Source organism: Lissotriton helveticus, chromosome 1_1 (genome assembly GCF_964261635.1).
Source record: "Lissotriton helveticus chromosome 1_1, aLisHel1.1, whole genome shotgun sequence".
Taxonomy (NCBI): Eukaryota; Metazoa; Chordata; class Amphibia; order Caudata; family Salamandridae; genus Lissotriton; species Lissotriton helveticus.
This window is the reverse complement of record NC_136057.1, coordinates 54,189,821-54,211,474: the sequence shown is the minus strand read 5'-3', so window position 1 is coordinate 54,211,474 and position 21,654 is coordinate 54,189,821. Positions and strand designations below refer to the sequence as shown.

General features: G+C 46.7%; 1 protein-coding gene across 1 annotated transcript in view; it reads right to left on the bottom strand.

Annotated features, from left to right (window-relative positions):
* Positions 1-462: 462 nt before the first annotated feature.
* The window catches only part of LOC144758169 (uncharacterized), a 93,158-nt gene continuing 71,966 nt past the window's right edge, over positions 463-21,654 (bottom strand). Inside the window, exons 4-5 of the mRNA XM_078646415.1 lie at positions 16,625-16,768; positions 463-2,273 (exon numbers count right to left, since the gene is read on the bottom strand). Of these exons, the coding sequence (XP_078502541.1) occupies positions 1,276-2,273; positions 16,625-16,768 (1,142 nt within the window). The 3' untranslated portion in view covers positions 463-1,275. The remainder of the gene's footprint in view (positions 2,274-16,624; positions 16,769-21,654) is intronic.

The window sequence follows — 21,654 nt, the reverse complement described above, 5'->3', positions numbered from 1 at the left end:
CTTCAGTAAATCAGCTGTTTGAATAATACCCTTGAATGAACTCCATTATCAGTTTCTTCTTCCGAAGTGATGGGGATTCATCCAACCACTATATTTTAATAGGAACCGTGTCCGACCGGAAAATGTGGATTACGTGCACAGTGTGGCTTGTGCCTTAGGCAGACCAGTAGCCATGGACGTTGCTTTGTGAAAGATCACTCGGTGACTCCTACATCAATAAGATAGATTTCTGCACACAGTATACTTTTATACTTGTAATGTACTTGTAACACTGAAATACTTGTATACTTGACTTGTAATGTACGTGTAATATTTGTATACTTCAAATATACATGTAGTACCTGTATACCTCTAATATACGTGTAATACTTGTAATGTAGCTGAAGTACTTACATACTTGTAATGTAGGTGAAATATTTGTATACTTGATATGTACGTGTAATACTTCTAATGTACGTGTAATACTTGTAATTTACATGTAATACTTTTATACTTGTGATGTATGTGAAATACTTGAATACTTGTAATGTATGTGAAATACTTGTATACTTGTAATGTGCGTGTGATACTTATAATGTACTTGTGATATTAGTAATGTACTTGTGATACTTACATTACATATTCTACAGCATGTCAGGTTCAAGGCAAAAGTAAAATCTAATGTATATCCATTTACTGTGGATTTGGGCCAGTGGAAAAGTGTCAATGTTTACTGGTAATGTCAACAAATATATTATACTAGGGAAGTCCTATTACAAATAAAAAAAGAAGAGAGCATTTTCGGTGCATTCTATATTTGCAATACATTATACATACATGCTTGAAATGTACTTTATAAACTGATTAATTTCTCAGCTAATTATATAAATTGAAATCAAGGTGTGATTGTTTCCATTACAAGATTATCAGGAACTGCCAAAGGGCCCATTTTGTAATTGTTTAAAAGAATTCTGAACAAAGAAATGTTTTTTACCTGCACTGCAAGAGGCAGGGAAATACTGATTTAAATGCAATTATTCCCTAGTAAGACACAGCAGATAAAAAAATACGTCTTATGAGCCACTTAGTTCAAAGACCACCTAGGGTAGTACAAAATTACATATAATGCTTGCGAAATTATAGTTCACTCTGTTGAAGGAGAAATCAAACGTCAGAAGTTCGGTCGCCGAATGAATTAAGGGCCAACAAAGATGCTGTACGTCAGTGCATAACATAAAATCAATTAATGTCAGCAGAAAACGGGATGTTGCCAGCATAGTTAAAGGATCTGTGTCCTTAAGGAGCGGCACTCTTCGTTACACCAACTCCATCTTTCTTCTCCGCATGTAGTCTCAGATGTCGTGAAAGAGATTGTTTTGCAGTGAAACTCTTCTCACACTCAGTACAATTAAAAGGCCTCTCTCCCGTGTGTGTTCTCTGGTGTTGTATTAGAGTTGTGCTCAGAGTGAAACTCTTTTCACACACAGTGCACTTGAAGGGTCGTACACCTCTGTGTATTCGTAGGTGTTGTATGAGGGATGGTTTCAGAGTAAAACTCTTATCACACTCGGTGCAGTTAAAAGGTCTCACTCCTGTGTGAATTCTTTGGTGTTGTAAAAGAGCGGTCTTATCAATAAAACATTTCTCACAGTTTGTGCAGTGAAAGGGCCTAATCTCCTTGTGAATATTTAGATGCCGTAATAGAGCAGATTTAACAGTGAAACATTTTGTACACTGGGTGCAGGTAAAGGGCCGCACTCCTGTGTGTATTCTTTGGTGTTGTGTAAGAGCTGTTCTCACCCCAAAACTCTTTTCACACTCTGTGCACTTGAAGGGCCTCACTCCAGTGTGTATCTGTTGGTGTCTTAGAAGAGAACCCTTTTCAGTAAACCTTTTCCCACATTTTGTGCAGGGAAATGGCCTCACTCCGGTGTGCGTTCTCTGATGATTTAGGAGATTTCCTTTTTTAGTAAAGCTTTTCCCACAGTCAGTGCACTGAAACGGCCTCTCTCCTGTGTGTATTCTTCTGTGAATTACGAGATCAGACTTTAGAGTAAAGCGTTTTTCACAGTCTGTGCAGGGAAAGGGTCTCAGCCCTTTGTCGGGTCTCTGATGTGCCGCAAAAAATATCTTAGTCCTATATGCCTTCTCCCACTCACTGCTGGTCAAGCGTCTTTCTGTTGTCTGGAGATCGTGTTGTTGATTTAGGATGAAATTGTCAGTAAACGTCTTACACTCCGTGGATGTACTGGTCTCTCCCCAGTTCACACTTCTTTCTTCTGACTGGAAGGCTGCTGAATGAAAAGAAATGTAAAGAAACAGGGAAATAGTTTACATAAACGAGCACCAATGTGTGATATTACATCTCAGTGGTTGGCAGTACTGCTACAGGAATGTTTTGCATGTTACAATGAGAGGCAGTACCAAGGATTCCTTTGATACACAAATGTTGGATACTCAGGTAATGTCAGATAGATAACAGACTCTTGTCGCTCATGAGGCATACTTATGTCAGTCATGTGACAGACCCACATTAGTCAAATGAAGGACGCATGTTGGACAGCCATGTGGTATGCCATGTTATGCAGATTTGTAGACGGCACAGTCCTGGCCCTGAGCAGGTTTGAGTCTAACCAAACCTATGGACTAGTGGGACTACTCGAAAAATCAGGTCTTCATCTTATTGTTGCATTCAAGAAGTGAGGGGAAGGCTCTTATGTGTAGTGACAGGTCCTTCCACACTTTACGAGTGAAGTAGGAGAAGGTGTGACTGACAGATATGGTTTTTCGTGTCTGTGGGATTTGAGCAAGGAGTGCGGACGAGCAGAGGTGTCTGGAAGGTTTCTTTGAGCAGATGCAATTGTTGAGGCATGCTGGGCCAGTGCTATGTAATGCTTTGAAAGTGTGGGTGAGGAGTTTGAATTGTGTTCGTTTGTGTATGGATAACGAGAGGGGGTCCTTCAGGTGAGGAATGATTTGAGTTCGGCATAGGAGGTTGAAAGTGACTGGTGTAGAGTTCTGAATGGTCTGCAGGCCTCTGAGTTTTTTGTTGATCCTGGCATAGAGGATGTTCTCGTAGTTCAGCTTGCTTGTCACCAGGGTGTGCATGACGGTTTGGCTGGTGCTGATTGAGAGCCGTTCAAAAATCATCTTCAGCATCTTCAGGGTATGGAAGCATGAGGTTGTGACGGCATTGACTTGAGCTGTCATGTCGAGTTTGCTGTCGATGACAAGCCAGAGGTTCTTGGTGTGGATGGTGGGGGTGAGAGTCAGTCCAAAAACTATTGCCCACCACGGAAAGCCCCATGGTGAAGTGCTCTTCACGAAGATCATGATTTCAGTCTTGTCAGCTTTAGACAACTGGTTTTCATCCAGTGGGTGATTTCAGTCATTCTGGTCTGTGAGGGAGGGCTTGAGCTGTGTGTCGTTGGCATAGGAGAGGATGTTGGGAGAGTGGATGATGCTGGCTAAAGAGATCATTTCTGCGTTGCAGAGGGTCAGGCTCAGGGAGGATCCTTGCAGAACTTTGCAGATGAGGTCACCGGCATCCGAGGTATCAGGCTAGTTGCCTGGGTCCATCCAGTCAGGAAAGAGCAGATCCATCAGAGTGTGTGTCCTTAGATTTCAATGTTGTGCGGGCTTTGGATGAGGATGGGGTAGGAGACTGTGCCAAATGCTGCAGAGTGTTCCAGGAGAATGAGGCCACCATGTTTCCTCCATCCAGAGTCATGCGGATCTCATCTGTGGCAGCGATGATGGCAGCTTCTGTGCTGTTGTTGGGTCTGAAATTAGACTGAGTGATGTTGAGACGTTTGTAGTCATTGAGGTATTCAGTGAGGAGTTTGTTGATGATTTTCTCAAAGATTTTGGGCGGGAACAGTAGCAGGGAGATTGGTCTTCAGTTGGTAAGCATTGACGGGGCAGTGGGGGGTTCCATCAGCAATGGGAGAACCGGTGCCTATCCAAGCATCTGGGAAGGTTGTGGAAGAGGAGGAAGCATTCAGAATGAGTGTGAGCATGGTGCTGATGGAATGCAGTACTCTGGAGATGGTGTGGTGGGGGCAGGGTTCTGATGGGGCTCCCGAGTTGATTGACTTCATGCTGGGAGCAGTTCTTATGAGGTGATGGCGAGCATAAGTTATTTGGATAAGATCGGGAGGCCTTTGGAGAGGTCTGTCCGGTCCATTTGAGGTTTGAAGTTGCTGTAGATAGTGGTGATTTTGTTGCTGAAGAACTGAAAGTGCTGCAGAGGTCCTGCGAAGGGGTGATTGAGTTGAAGGCAGCGGCCTGTGAGGTCAAATCCTTCACAACGGTGAACATTTCTTTGCTTCTGTTGGTGCTGGTATTGATGCGATCCACCGGAGCGGCACGTTTGGTGGCTAGTTCACTTTAGTGGACTTGTCTGAAGGTGGATTTGGACAGTGCTCCTGTCTGCATTCGTGTTGGATCTGGCCTCGTGGCATGGTTCTCCCCGTTCCTCAGCGCCCCGTTAGCCTAGCCCTGCACCCAGAAACCCCTGGTCATCCCGTTCCCTGTCCGCCCCGCTCCCTACACGACCCTACCAACGGACGACCATTCCCACATTCTCTTCCCGGTACCGTGCGCCCAAACCTTCATCACCCCACAGGGCCACCGGCCGCCATTACCCTTCCCGAGGCCCCTGACTCCAAAGTCCTTGCCTGACCCCGGCCCCAGCGAAACTTAGGCTGCAGACGTGTGGTTCTGAAATTCTGGACCCTGCTGTTGTCCCGGTATCGAGGTCCGATACCCGTGTCCCGAAACATCAACGTACCATGACGAATTTGGTGTCAACAGACCGATAATGATTAGGACATCATCCCTATGCATTTGCGTCATGATTGGGGGATGCCAACACCCTTAAATCATAGTTTCCGTTCCGAACCCTTAGACTCCATTTTGTGAACGGCATCCATCTTGTGTCTTGCCCTCATGATAAGTCAATTAAGTAAGGCCGAGTCTGATCTAAAAGGACACGTCCACCTTTCCTTGACTTCCCCCTGACCTGTCCCAACTGACTCCATTGCCTCCAGCCAAACCTGTTTGGGCAGCTCCTCGCCCAGTGGCCGAATACGATAGCATCGATGCACAACATACCACAAACCATTCACTACATCCAGATCATGTTTTTACACACACACACACCTGTCCACGCACCCTGTTTATGGCCAGTTTTATGACTAGGAGGTGCCTTTCTTTATTGGGGTTTCGTCGATATCTGATGGGAGTACCGGGCCTGGCCGGGTAATCTATCACGAATTGGACGTCTAAAATAGGGGCTTGCCTACATGACTTCGCTCTTTTGTATTATTGTAGAAATATGTGTATAGCCATATCATAAACTCAGGAATTCTTGCTTGCAGCTATTATTTTTGTATATAAGGAGACGGCTGGTTCTGTAAAAACGAACAGTCTCCTGAGAACACACAACCCGTGCTGTCGTGTTTTTAGGACACCTGTTACTTGGTAGCTGCCAATAAAACTTGATCTCTGACGGTAACTAGAAGACTCCGTGTTCCTGTGGTCCGGAACAAGGGAGAACTCAGAGGTCTTCGGGCGTTATCCCCTGGCATCAGTTGGCGCCCAACTCGGGGCGGTATCAAGCGGCGACGGTCCAAGCCAGATGTTCGTGAGGAGCTTCGTGTGAAAATTCCAGAGGACGGCCAGCCACTTCAGCGACCCCTGTATGTCGACGTGGTTCCGAAGGTCTTTGCTGCGAGGTTCCCCGCGTCCCGACGGCTACGAAGGACTGCTGCCCTGACTATCGCCTTGTTTTGGACCCAGTGATCCTTGGTAGAGCGAAACGATAGACGAGTCTTCTAGCGACATCACAGATCTTCAAATACTTCAGTTAAGTATAAGTGGAGCGTCTCCCAGTTCTTAGTTTGTCCTTAGTTTTTGGTATCCTTGAGATACGCTTTGATTTGGTACTTGCAAGCCCCAAAGCCGAAGGACTCGTGTATTCACGAGAAATATCGTAATAGATAATCCTTTGAAGTTTGAAGCTAGACTAGTGAGCAGAGATGCCTGGTTTTAGCAGACTTGGAAACTTGTTTTGTCTTGGTTGTAGTAAGGACTCCCGATTAGAGGATTCTTGTCCGGTTCCTCCAATTGGAACTCCAACATATGAGCTCTATGTAAAGCACGGCGTAGGTCCTATCACATATAATGAAGTATGGATAAAATACACCCGCAAGGATGGTGTTTTAAAATGGCCCCAATATGGTAGTTTTGATTCAGAAATATTAGATAACCTAGAGGTCAAATTGTTCAAGAAAAAAGCCCGGCCGGCGATGTTTGACTCTTTTCGCTTATGGCGCAAAGAAGCCAAACAGAAAGAAATAAAATTAGCAAAAAAGAATAAACGAGGAATGTCAATGGTGCAAGCTGCCATTTCATACAGGGATAACGAGGAAGAGCAAGAAAACGAACAAATGCTTAGGAGCAAGAAACTTGCAGTAGATAAATGCTACCCGATGTTACCACATAAGGGACAAGGTCAAGAGGAGAGATCCGAGAAAAATTCATTAATGTCCCACTTATTAAGCTCACCTCCACCGTATGCGTTAGACGCTACGGCACCCCCAAAGCGTTTTACTATACCGCGCCCCGGCGCACGTAACACAGCTCTTGCACAAACGCCAGCTACTGTTCAGCTGGTTCCTACTTCGCCGGCGCAGCCTTCTCAAAGGCCGCCGTCTCTGCTACCTACTCCATCTACTTCTACGACTTTGCCTACAGCTCCAACTATTCTCTATGATACTACGTCTGCTACCGCTCCAACTTCCTCTGCTATTGCCTCTACTTCTTCTTTGCCTCAGCATGTCTTTTCCGATGCACTTGCCCTTCCGCAAGGTTCTCCATCTACTAGACAAAGAGTGACAGGTACCGTCACTAGTCTGTTTTCACCTTTCTTTGGGTCGCCTAAAACGACCCCTAAAACAGAACATAGACAGTCACGTAGTCAACTGCCTGATTACGAGGAAAGAAAAGTGCTGAATGAACTAGCCCGCCAATGGATTACGGATACTGTTAGATATGATGTTCAGCATGTTATGGACGTTTTTCGTCAATGGAATGCACCCACTCAGAGACACGTATTCTAAGAAATGTGTGTATATCTGTGCGAAGATGTGAAGACAAATGATCCCAAATGCACAATGGACGAACTATGGCGTACACGCTTTAAGTTCTATGAAGGTATGATTGTAGGTGCAGATATTGAGAAAGCGATAGAGTTATTGCTCTCTTATAGGAGTAAGGGAAACGTCTCTAGATCATTGTACCAAGACGACGTATCAGGTAGGAAAAGAGCGAGACAGTACCCCATGAGAGAGGTTCCTCCGGTTTGGAGGGAAGGTGATGCGAATACAAATCCACCAATTCTGCCTCATTTCCAGCGTGTATGGGTACATGTCCCCTGGAAAAGATCCGAAGTTTTAGCACTCAAGCAGACACTGCCTGATCCTCGTAAAGACCCGACTGGGTATTATAAGGAGTTATCGCAGACTGCAAACTCATGCATAATGAATTTAGCAGATGTAGACATGTTGTTTGGGAACGTTGTTCCACATCCTTTATGGAGTAAAATTCGTCATACGGACCATGACCAAGAACTAGGTGATTCATGGGCTAATATTACCGCTATAGATGCTAGACAAATTGGTGGTTTTAAACCTGAGCCGTTAATAGCTGAACTTCCCGGTAGGATTATCGCGTACATGAAAACAATAATGCCTGAAGTACGCGTAAACTGGGACAAGCTATCTGCGTGCAAGCAGAAGAAGGATGAGAATGTGTCTGACTTTTTCACGAGATTTGAGGAAACTTTCACCGATCATAGTGGTCAGGATATGGCTACCGAGGGTGGCCAAAGATTGTTTGTAGACAAATTCGTACATAATTTGCTTCCTGAACTGTGTACTAAACTAAAAGATTCAGAGAGTGCTTGGGCTGTCTCTACGTCAGCGCAGATTTTAGCTACAGCCCAGTACTATGAAAATAGGCGCAAAGACGAGCTAGATAAGGCAGACAAAAAGACGAAAGATTTAAAAACTAAAGTTCTTCTCCAGCAGGCCTATCCGCCTCGTATGGCTAGTCAGCCCAATTATCAACAACAACAGCAGTATTCGAGAAACGCGCAAGGAAACGAGTTTTCCCATCAGCGTCTTCCGTATGGCCCGAATCAATGTGCGTATTGCAAGGAAGAGGGTCACTTCAAAAGTAATTGTCCGGCTCTTGCGCGACGCTTAAACGGCGTTTCAGGTGTAAGGGGAAGAGGTGTTCAACATGCCCCTAGAGGTAGGGGCCGTGGAAATTTCACCCAGAATACAACTTCTTTTCCGCCTCAGAATTCCATAAACAGCTTTGACCAACAGAATAATGCATTGTCTAGGTCAGCTCAGTACTATGCTGACGACTATTACACCGAACACGAAAATGAGGACAACGATTGCTAGGACAGCCATGGACAAAGAGAGGGAGTCGTTTCAGTTCCAGTAGATCAGAATGGACCTTATGTCGAGGTAATTATCTCAGGAGTGTCAGAGCCATTTCTGCTGGATACTGGTGCTACAAAAAGTTCTATTATGCACTCGAAACTTCCTGGCGCACCTTTGTCTGGCAAAATGAATGTCTCAGTAGGTTTCTCTGGCGCCCCTGTTAGAAACCCGATCTCTGGTCCTATATCACTTTCTGTTGGCCCATGCGAGTTAGAAGCACCCCTCATTCTTACAACAGGTTGCGGTGAAAATTTGTTAGGTTTGGATTTGCTAAAAAGGTTATATGCGACTTTATACTGTTCCCCCTTGGGAGTACAACTTACTTTAGGTAAGAAAGTCATTTCTCCAATGTATTTGTCAAAGGAAAATATTCCAACTGAATTGTCATCACTTCCTGATATACTTTGGGCTAATGGTTCTAATGATGTCGGTCGTTTGGAGATAGCACCGTATGTCATAACTTTGAAAGCCAACGTTAGGTTGCCACGTATTCCCCAATACAAAATATCTAGCGAATGCGAAAAGGCGTTGTTGACGATCGTTTATGATCTGATCGATAAAAATGTCATCGAAGAGACAACAGGTAATGTTTGTAACAGTCCAGTTTTTCCCGTCTTAAATCGTACTGATCCTTCACAACCGCCTGTGTACAGGTTCGTGATTGATCTCAGAGAAGTGAATAAGGTAGTTATCCCGCAGTTTCCAGTTGTCCCCGACATTACTGCTTTATTGACAATGGTTCCAGCTTCAGCAGCTTGGTTCTCGGTGATTGACCTGAAGAACGCTTTCTTCAGCATCCCGATTGCTGAGGAGAGTAGAGACATTTTTGGCTTCAATTTAGGAGGACGAAGCTTCCGCTTCAAGTGCGCTCCTCAAGGCTACTGCGAAAGCCCATCAATATTCAGTCAGGCTCTGAAAACACAACTGGACACGATTATTCTACCAGATGGTTCAACTTTAATTCAGTATGTAGACGATCTGCTGATCGCTGCAGACACTGAAGAAATTTGCAAGAAAGCTACGGTATCATTATTACGTCACTTATGTGACATGAAGCACAAAGTCTCTCTTTCCAAACTACAATTTTGTCGACAAGAAGTAACCTACTTAGGTCACATCTTATCGAAGGAGGGAAGGAGACTGACACCAGAAAGAATACAGGCAATTGCAGAACTGAGTGCCCCAAGGACACAGAGAGAGGTTTGAGCCTTCTTGGGCATTACATCGTACTGTAGACAATGGATACCGAATTTCTCACTACTAGCTAAACCCTTGCTGGCACTACTCTGCAAAGACACGCCCAATCCTATGCCCTGGTCTGAAGATTGCCAAACGAGTTTCCACGAGTTGCATGATGCATTATGTTCGGCTCCTGTGTTGGGAAACCCCAACTACAGTAAGCCTTTTACATTATATGTCCATGAGAAGGAAGGTTGTGCATTATCAGTCTTAACACAACACTTTGGGAACAAACAGCGCCCATGCGCGTATTTTTCGGCAACTCTAGACCCTGTGGCTAAAGCCCTACCAAGTTGTCTGAGGGCTACCGCCACAGCAGCTGTCTGCATTCGACAGTCTGCTGGATTAGTCATGAATAATACTCTGATCGTTATGGTTCCGCATGCAGTAGACATCTTGCTAAACAGGACGAAGACACAACATCTTACTAGCGCTCGACTATCCAGTTACGAACGTACACTGTTAGCAAGTCACATCCACATAAAGAGGTGTGATACACTCAACCCCGCTACGCTACTACCCATCCCGACAGAAACAGACGAGATTGATAAACATGACTGCTGCTTTAGGACAGAAGAAGAGACAAAAGGGAGAGTAGACTTACAGGACACTCCCCTTCCTGAATGCAACGATACTTTATGGGTTGATGGTTCATGTTTCAAATTGCCGAATGGTGATACGACTGCAGCATATGCCGTAACGACATTACACACCATTATAGAGACCGCGCGCATTTCCCACAATTCTGCACAAGCTGCAGAGCTAATTGCACTTACAAGAGCATGTGTGTTGGCGAAAGGAAAGCGAGTGAATGTGTACACTGACAGCCAATACGCCTTTGGTGTGGCTCACAGTTTTGGGAGATTGTGGCGTGAACGTGGGTTCCTTACGTCACATGGTGCAAAGATACAACATGGTCAGCTAGTTAATGAACTCCTTGAGTCATTGACCTTGCCACTACAAGTTGCAATTATGAAATGCAGTGCACACAAAAAGATTCAGGATGATGTTGGCCACGGGAATGCATTTGCAGACGAGGTTGCGAAAGAGACTGCAAGGAACACGATGAGTCGGATGTATGTTGTAGGTCCCGCTAGATGGATTACTGATGTAGGAATGTGTGAGGACACCATTGAAAGCGTGAAATCTATACAAGCCGAGGCGACTGAGAAAGAGGTGAATGAATGGAGAGAAAGTACAGGTAGATTAGATGCGAATGGTTGTTGGGTCGAACTGTCGGAACACCAGCGATGGCTATTACCTAACGCATATGTACTTGCAGTAGTAACAATGGCTCATGGAATTGCACACATCAGTTCGAGAGGAATATGTAAACTATTGGCCCCAGTATGGCAGAATAGTAATATCCCAAAATATGCAGAGAATGTGGTCAGAAACTGTATGGTGTGTTTGAAGTACAATCCCGGTAGAGGAACCCCAACTCCAGCTGGTCATTTTGCATCTCCTACGTATCCGTTCGAGGTTTTGCAGCTAGATTTCATACACATGGAGAGGTGCAACAACTTAAAATACGTGCTTGTGGATGTTTGTGCTTTTTCCAGGTGGATAGAAGCGTACCCCCTTAAGGACAATACCGCCTTGTCAACTGCCAAGGCCCTTGTCAAAGAGTTCTTCCCTAGATTTGGTATGCCTAGAATTGTCTGGAGTGATAACGGAAGTGAATTCGTAGGACGCGTGATGAAGAGAGTGTGTGAGTGTCTAGGCATACACCAAAAGTTCCACTCTGCAAACCACCCCCAATCAGCTGGATTAGTAGAGTGCTACAATGGCACGTTAAAGCTCAAATTAGCCAAGATCCAAGCCTGTACAGGTCTTAAATGGCCTGACGCCTTGCCTCTAGCACTCTTGTCAACCAGAACGACCGTCCATTCCAGATTAGGACTTAGCCCCCATGAGATAGTGTTTGGCCGCCCAGCCAACGTCTGGGGCGTGCCAAGGCCAAAGAAACTCAGCGAAATAGAACACCCCGTACTGCTTGACTATTTGTGCGAATTAACAACTAAATTGCGTGTCTTACACCAACAGGTTCACAGTTCCTCTCCGCCAGCCTCTGACGATCCAGGTCACTCCATCGAACCCGGCACGTGGGTCTTGGTGCGGAATTTCCAGCGCACAAACAACGGACAACCGAGGTGGACCGGACCGCACCTGGTACTTCTTTCCACCAGATCAGCTGTTCGGGTGGAAGGCAAAAAGAACTGTGTGCACGGGAACCATTGTAAACGGGTCCCTCTACCCCTCCCATACGACCGGTGGGTCAATGAAGGACTTGCCGACTCTGAGACAGAATCCGTACCTCGCTTCATCCCTTTCAGCGATGCACGTTTGAAAGAGACTGGTTCCGAAAAGGAGAGTGATCATATTTTACAAGGACTTGTGCCACCGTCTATGCAGTTGGACACTACCGAACCTGAAACATTGTTTGAAGACCACACCGTACCTAGGAAACGACGATACAATCTAAGGTCTAGACAAAGAGACGAATAAAAAGCAAACCAATGTGATTTCCCTTTTCCCCTAAGAACTATTTTTGATTTTTTCAGCTCTCTCTCCCAGGGAACTTGCTCATTTTTGATTTTCGAACCGCCATCCGGTTCTGCTGCTAGGGTCGCGGTTGAAGTCTGGGGAGTGCAACTGGGGACGTTTAGGTCAACGGTTCTGGTTGGTCCACGGGAGTTACCCCGGACTGAACAGAGCGCACTCCCTGGCAGAATCAATCTACCACCGCGGGCAGCAACTAGAGGATGGAGTTTCCTAGGGTAAAGAGACCTATCAGATTCACGAACTTTGAAAGACAATTATGCACGATACTGTCCAAAAGAAGATTACTGATAATATGTGTTTTAATGCTGTGTAGCATAGCGATGTTCTTGACTGGTTATGCTCTATTCGTATTTCGAGTTTCCTTGTTTTCAAATGACACTCGGCCAACGCCTCCTCCCACTCTCTCTCCGCACTCCTTTCACCCTCTACCTGAACACGAGTCTGCCAGAAGACTCGAATTTGTAAATAACTCATTCATTCAACTTCTACACCAACACCAGTCCATAATGAACACATCAAACTGTTGGATATGCGGACTCATGCCACACACAACTGATAAGGGTATCCCATACTTTATCCTGCCATTCAGTTATTATGGTTCTCTGTGGGCTTTCCAGACCATGTTCCTATTCGCCCTAGAACCATACCCGACCCGTTCCACTGAGAGCGATTCCAGTAACAAGGCACTAGTGGCAGGGATAAGAAATATGAGTAGGGAGTTCGAGACTTATCTTGCGATCCCAAAAGATGAACTCAGTCCCTACACTCGTTGGAACGTAACTAAATATGGGGTTTACCTGAGTAAGAGCCAGACAGCAAAGAAATCCCGCCCAGTTTGGATAGTACCCCACTGAGGTCACTTATGTTTACAAGGTATCGGTAGGGATCCCAAAGCACAATTAGGAAAAAGCATATGCACGGAAACATATGTGTTCGCTTCCCGAACTTCCCCTATACTCTTAGCAGCCAAAGGCACGTATTTCGTCTGCCACGACCAAGCCTACACATGGTTGCCCCCTGACTTCTCAGGTACATGTTTTATCTCATTTCTGCTGCCTCCCACCTACACGGCCAGAGCAGATTACCATCGGACAAGGACAGCTAGGGGTGTCGTGAGTAAAGACGACACCGCGGGTCAGGAATTCGCTGACTTTGCAAAGGGTTTTCTGCCATTTTGGGGGCCTATGGTGAACAGCAGGAATATTCGTCAATTAGCAAGGATAGTTGAATCTGCCGTGATTGAAACGGCCGGAGCCCTTGGCAATTTAACAACCGAGCTTCAGTCAGACTTATGACCCTTCAGAACCGAGTTGCCCTAGATATCATACTCGCCGATCGTTGTGGTGTGTGTAGAGTGATCCAATCCAGTTGTTGCATTTTCATCCCTGATAATGCGCCGACAGTGTACCAGGCCATCTCTAAGCTACATGAAATATCTGGTTCCCTTCACGTAGAAAAAGGGGACTGGTCCTTGCTAGGGTGGTTCTGGGAACTGATTACTGCCTGGGGATGGAAAACACTGATCTTCATTGGGATGATCTTAGCGCTTCTGTTTATGTTCTGCCTGTGTGTACAGTGCGCTCCTGCACTATGTGGCCTCTGTGCTACCCCATGTGTACGGAAGCCTGTGTCAAGGGACGAACTGAGCAACAGAATGATGCTACAGCAGCATCTCCACGAATTTCTCCATACAGATTTAGACTCAGATTAACATGAGTTATTGCCTTTTATGAGGGCAAAAGGAGGGTGTGTGGTTCTGAAATTCTGGACCCTGCTGTTGTCCCGGTATCGAGGTCCGATACCCGTGTCCCGAAACATCAACGTACCATGACGAATTTGGTGTCAACAGACCGATAATGATTAGGACATCATCCCTATGCATTTGCGTCATGATTGGGGGATGCCAACACCCTTAAATCATAGTTTCCGTTCCGAACCCTTAGACTCCATTTTGTGAACGGCATCCATCTTGTGTCTTGCCCTCATGATAAGTCAATTAAGTAAGGCCGAGTCTGATCTAAAAGGACACGTCCACCTTTCCTTGACTTCCCCCTGACCTGTCCCAACTGACTCCATTGCCTCCAGCCAAACCTGTTTGGGCAGCTCCTCGCCCAGTGGCCGAATACGATAGCATCGATGCACAACATACCACAAACCATTCACTACATCCAGATCATGTTTTTACACACACACACACACCTGTCCACGCACCCTGTTTATGGCCAGTTTTATGACTAGGAGGTGCCTTTCTTTATTGGTGTTTCGTCGATATCTGATGGGAGTTCCGGGCCTGGCCGGGTAATCTATCACGAATTGGACGTCTAAAATAGGGGCTTGCCTACATGACTTCGCTCTTTTGTATTATTGTAGAAATATGTGTATAGCCATATCATAAACTCAGGAATTCTTGCTTGCAGCTATTATTTTTGTATATAAGGAGACGGCTGGTTCTGTAAAAACAAACAGTCTCCTGAGAACACACAACCCGTGCTGTCGTGTTTTTAGGACACCTGTTACTTGATAGCTGCCAATAAAACTTGATCTCTGACGGTAACTAGAAGACTCCGTGTTTCTGTGGTCCGGAACAAGGGAGAACTCAGAGGTCTTCGGGTGTTATCCCCTGGCACCAGCGGGTTCCTAAAAACCCGTTACCTCAGACGCGCCATGCCCGGCTGGGGGGTAGAGGGTTTCCTGAGTGAGATAAGACCAATGAGTTTTGATGGCACCTCTGGCCTCCCCGAGAGCTGGCTCCAGAACCTTCTGGGCGTCTGGGAATCACCGGACGCATCTTCAAAAGGATCAAAGGGCCAGCCGATGGAACACTCCGACGACCAGGCCCGAGGCATGAGATCTCTGCCTGCGAGGGTTCGGACATCAAAGGGCCACTGCGCTATATCAAGGCCCGCCCAAGAACTAGCGGGCAGTTGTATCCTGGACAAGAGAGCCCTGCTGATCTGATCGCGGCTCAACCCTTGGGGAGAAGACTGAACTTTGGAACTTATCGAGCCCTGCTGATGTTGTCGCGGCTCATCCTCGTGAAGAAGGAACTGGAACCTCAGAGCCCTGCTGACCTCGTCGCGGCTCATCCTTGAACTTTAAGGACATTCGTGGAACACCCTGAGCCCTGCTGACATGGTCGCGGCTCCTCAAGAACCAACAGACACTCTGTTCACTCTGGATCGAGCCCTGCTGACCTCGTCGCGGCTCGAGGAGTACTCTGGTCCGGCTGGACCATCGACGCTACCAACACGACCTGGCTCGAGAAGAAGTGCGTGGAGCAGCCAGTACGACCTCCATCTTCCGTATCCCCCGGCTCAAGGATTGAGAGCTGTGCGCAGGGTACGTTTCGTACTGGCCTAATACTGAGACTGTCCCGCTTCCCTCCTCCTTACCACTGAGACTTTACGATCCCTCGATTGCTTGTAAATACATGTTCATTTTGCCTCAAACTCTACTGTGTGATAAAGAACTTGCTTACTGAAATCCACGGTGTGGTGTCCGTTCATAAGTGTGGTTTGAGCTCAGTGTGTACGATCTTAGACACAAAGTCCTCCCCGGCGAGGACCTCACGTTAGGACTCTGCAGTATTCCTGGGAGAGGTGGGTCACGGGTTGTCGGGAGAGCATATCCTGGCCTCTGGGATCGCCCCTTCTAACAATTGTCCTGGCTCGTTCTCCGTTTGCTCTCCAGTTGTTTTCAGTGGTGATTCATCCGTCTGAGTGTCCGTGTACCAAGTGTCCTGGGGTCTGGATCTTGCTGTGCTGCTGTGTTTGGGGTGAAGGGGGGAGGAGTCAGTGCAGGAGCTGACAGATGTACAACATTGGGGGCCCTAAGGGTCCAAGGGACCCATCTCCCGCCCCAGAGGCCTGCTATCAGGAGGCTCACTGTCAGCACACCTCCTGACAGCTTCTTTGCCTGTGCGCCCGCATCTCCAAAGGGAGAATGCAAAGGGATTCCCTCCTTTGCATGGGCCATGCCCCCATGTAAATGAGAGAACACACTCTGGTGATAGCATTGGCACTATATTGGCGCAAGCACTATCTGTATTACAAAAAGGACAGCACAAGCGTCTGTGGCCCTTTCAGTAATACCAAAGTGCCCCAGGGCACGTAAAGTGGGCAACCATGTTCATTGTGCCCCTAGGACACTTTCCATAATACGACCCTGTAAGTGTAGATGGCCAGGTGCTCGGTTGATGCACGTCTTCCCCTAATACCAGAAGTGATGATAGGCAGACACTTACTGGAGGCATGTGTCACTGTAATCCCAGCTGGAGCGGTCAGCCTTCGCGTGATTCTATGTAGGAAAGCATAATTTCTTACCTGGAGCACAACTGACGTTTTGTGTTTCCTCTGGCCTCGGATAGGTAGTGGGATGGCTCTCCTCCTCCTCCTCCTCCTCCTCCTCCTCCTCCTCCTCCTCCTCTTTAATGATGACCGAAATTATATTGGTCATCGTCCCATAGCCTAAAATGAATTCAAACCAAAAAATAATTACAACATTTGCATTTCAATGTACTGTCTGCATGAGTGTGAAATCTGCTGACTGACTGCACAAAGCCCCAATGCTTTGCACAACTGGAACATACAACTCTAACTTGATGAGCAAAGAATGAAGGAAAAGGAACTCTTTACACAACCCCCATAAGTGTATCTGTGCAGGTGCCGTATTATGAAAAGTGCCATGGGGGCTCAATGGGCATGCGTGCTGGCTTTGCACACGCCTGTGGCACTTTGGCATCACCGGAATGGCCGCAGAAGTTTGTGCGGCCCTTTCTGTAATACAGATAGCGCTGACTCACATATAGCGCCAGTGCAATTACCGGAGGACGTTCCCTCATTTGCATGGGGGCGTGGCTTCTTGCAAATGAGGGAATCTCTTTGGCTCTGAGCCCGCTTATGATTATAGACACGGGCGCGGAGGCAAAGAAGGTGTCAGGAGGTGCTATGACAGCTAAAGACACCCAAAAGGTGGTGCAATGTCAGTGCAGCCCCAGATAGTAGCCCTCTGGTGGGTGGAAAAGGGGGTTCTATGCACACCCCCCAGACATCCCCGGGCAGGCAGATGCAGTCACTCACTGCACCCACCTGCAAGGTGGTCTCTTTCCCCTCTTAAAAGTGCAGGGGGTTGCCACCTGTCTAGTGAAACACAGGGTGGCTGCTTCAAAGCTGCGCTGTATTTCACTGAATGCACAGCCCTCAGGGCAGCACGAGTTTGCAGCTGCCCCGCGGGGCAGCCCATTGAACATAAGAAAACGCTTTCCCGGGTTGCACCTGGCACACCTTTTAAAAGCTGCACCAGGCACTAACAAGGAAAATGCACCACATTTAAAAACGCGTCCCCAGGTCTTCATGTGCATCTTGGCTATGAAGCAGACTCCTAAAAGTACAAGCTTCTCTTCCTCCTGAACGATGGACTGACACACTCATCTCTCTCCCAAGTGTACCTACAAAGTCCAACCTTCTCTTCCTCCTGAACGATGGACTGACACACTCATCTCTCACCTCCTAAGCGTGGCATGAGTTACAGTCAATAAGTGTCTGCCGCGATGTTGTGATGCATCCAGCATTCAATCAGAGTGACGCTATTGTTTATTGCAGCCTGATCTTGGTTTGTATCTTTAGTTTATACGATTTGTTGTATGGGTGTCAGCTGAGGAGTTAGATTGGAGTTGAATAGGTTTTTCCGCTGCGGATTTAACCGCTCGTCTTTAAACCAGCGGCTGCCACATCCCTCACTCTCTCTAGTAAGACAGAGCTACCCAGATTATGAAAAGCCCCAAAAAACACAAACATATCAGTCGCTGGGGTGAAACCGATACTCTTTCTGAATCATAGTTGGCGAAGCATTACACCTCATGTAAAACATGGAGGGCTGAGGACTGTGTACAAACACCTGTCTCATCTGAATTACGCACCTACCCAGCAGTAACAGCAGACGACAGGGTGTAAAGCAAAACACTTAAAAATTGGTTAAATAATTAAATGGAAGACAGCTTGTCACACTCCTTTCTACATGATAATCTGTATATATTGCACCGGTAGAGTTCAAAGCAGGGGAGCCAAAACCAACTGACACCGATGTACATTAAACTGATTAAATGTGTTTGCAAGAAATTTCAAACTTGTATTAATGTAATCTGTTTTGTGAAAATAAAGACATGTACTATCCATGTCTCATAACTCAAGTGACCTCTGAGTTCTGTGATCTTGCAAAACCACTTGCCCTTCAGCCTCATTCATCTGTTGCACAAGGGAAGTCCTTGGTGACTTGTAATATGTTTATAATTACAGCAGAGGATACTTCATCCTGTTTTTAGGTCTCGCCTAGACAGCAATAGCGCTGTCTCTTCGAGACATGCAGTATCTAGGGTAAAGGATTGTAAAAATACCCATCATTTTCACAGGTTCCCTATTGCTGTCCTTTAGAAATGCTGTCTTTTCATTGGTGAATACACTTAATAGTCCCTGCTTTTAGAATTTTGTATCCTCCCCTGAGGACTGGCACTCTTACACATGTTCTTACTGTTCAGGTTATTTATTTAGGCAGAACTCTTTTTTTTGATTGGGCTGTGTCTTTGCTCCTTAAGTGTTCTGTTTACTTGTGCAATTAAACTTCCTTTTGCTTAATTTGCTTGTGGTGGGGTCCCAGTGCCTCCCCCTGACTCCTCCCACAGCACTACTCCAGACCCCCACACCCCTCTGAGGCCGTTGATGTTTTCCTCACAACACTGCTTTTATGATATTTAAAAAATGTTGCTTTTATTTATATAGCGCACTTGCTCATGGGGGGGGGGGATTAAAGAATCCAGCTGACTGCAGACTCGATTCGGGATCCCCAGCTTCCCAGTTTGCAGCTTCCACCGCTGCGCCATATCCTTTCCTTGGCCAGGTTGCAGGTGAAGTACTGTATGTGGTCAAAAAGTTCCCTCAGGACACCTACTGACAGTCTGTGGTACTGCACCCTCACAACACTGCCTGTTACTTGCTGATGTGAGGCTTCTTGCATTGCAAAGGTTTAGCCCGCATAAAGACAAGCTACATTCTTGCAGGGAACAACCAAAAAACAAGTGTTCTTTGTGAGTGCCAGAAGCACCTGTGTGCCTCAGCTTGTGCATGTCGTATGTTTGAGTAAGCGGAGTTTGGGAAGTTGCCGGAGTTCTTCCTGCTCGTTATAAAGAAGCTTGCACAGCTAGTGCCCAGGCTGCACCTGTTCTGTTTTAAGGACTCATAGTTCTTCTGCCTGCACTGTAACTAATCTGCATGCGAGGGGCGCTTGGAAACCACCCGTGCCTATGCTACTACCCATCCCACACATACCTATGCTCCTGCCCAGGCCACCAGTACCTATGCTCCTGCCCATGCCACCCGTGCCTATGCTACTGCCCATGCCACCAGTGCCTATGCTACTGCCCATGGCACGTGCCTTTGCTACTGCCCATGCCACCCTTCCCTACGCTGCTGCCCATCACACACATACCTATGCTACTGCCCATGCTACCCGTGCCTATGCTACTGCCCATGCCACCCGTGCCTATGCTACTGCCCATGGCACACATGCCTATGCTACTGCCCATCCCACACATACCTTTGCTACTGCCCATGGCACGTATACCTATGCTACTGCCCATCCCACACATACCTATGCTACTGCCCATGCCACCTGTGCCTATGCTACTGCCCATCCCACACATACCTATGCTACTGCCCATGCCACCCATGCCTATGCTACTACCTATGCCACCCATGCCAATGCTACTGCCCATGCCATCCATGTCTATGCTACTGCCCATGCCACCCAAGCCTATGCTACTGCCCATGCCACACATACCTATGCTACTGCCCATGCCACACATGTCCTACGCGTGAGAATCATGTGCAGTGTTTGATCTGTGTTTGCAATCCTGTTCGCTACACAAAAGCCAAAATGATGGCCTTTGCCACTGCTTGTTTTATTATTGTTGCTGCGTAGAGTTGTTGTTGCTGTTCGGCCATTGTTGTTGCTTGTTATGTAATGCACTATGCTTGCAGCGCCTGGAGGTCCTGCAGAGAGCCCAGTTGGTTTAGTGGTGGCACATGAGCCCCTTCTGAGATTGTATCCGAAGGAGCGGAGTGGTTGGGCATGGGGTACGCAGGGCACTGCTCTCTTGCCGCCGCTTTGTGGTTGGTGTGTTGTCCACCTTCATCCAGTTCCATTAGCCAAGCGTTGGCTTTGTCTAGAATAATGAACTGATTTTATTTACTTTTCCTGACATATTTTGTCGGACTCCCTGCCGGGATTAATGCATCTGATTTCAAAGGGGGTTCTGGGAAAGCAGAGCGTGCAGCAGGCGTAAAAAACAAAAAACAAATACCCACTACTATAAATGAATAAAAGTTACAGTTCTGTTGAAACTAATTCTATGGCAGTCCACGGCGGCTTCAGATTATGCTTCTCTTTCTTTACTGAAAAAACACAGCAGCCAATCAAACTTTAAATAGCATAACCCGGAAGGACTGCCCCTCCATAGTATGCACCAATCAGGTCCCCCCAAAGGTATAAATGTCCTGAACACTAATCTTCTTTCTCTTTCTTTGCTGCTGCAGCAGCGAGTTAAGTGCATTAATTTTACTATATCTAGAGTGATATGTGGTTACTATGCGATTTATTTCAAATGTATACTGTGTTTTAATGGTCACGATCAATCCGCGTTACAAGTAAATTGCTGTATTGTTGCCGATATATATTTACTGGTGGCTTGAGTGGAGCAGGACAGACGCGCTCTGGACGTCAGGGGAGCAGTCCTCTTTTCATTGCCACTGGATTCGTGCATGCGCAAACAGCTGTATCAGGTTTTTATTACCGATTGGCTGAGTGCGCATACGCGTCTAAGGACAGCTCAATCCCCGGTCCTCAGTGAACGCGCGACGGGGCGGATAAGCGTTGCAGGGCACTGCCCTAAAGGAATAAAGGGGTGGCTCCCTCCACACTTAAAGTAAATAGTTTTTCCTAGTTAGTTAGTCTCCTAGTTAGTTGGGATACAGAGTTTTTGCAAATATATTGGATATAAAAGAGATAGGCTTTGGTCCTGGAATAACTTATACTCAGGTTAGGGAGGGATTGTAGGGCCTTTTTCACCACTGGGTCCCCCCCTCTGGAACCTTCTCCACACCTCCAATAGCACGATGGCGTACTACCCGAGGAGGTTGACCAGTGGGCAGATTATAATGACTACGCGGAATTTGAGGAGGTGCCCTATGAGCAACAGATGGAGGAGCAGTTGGTGGAAGCCCTGGATACCCACGTCAAGGGGTCTGTGAACAGGGCGCTGGTCGAAGCTTTACAACCATTTACTAAACCCCTGGAGAACTAT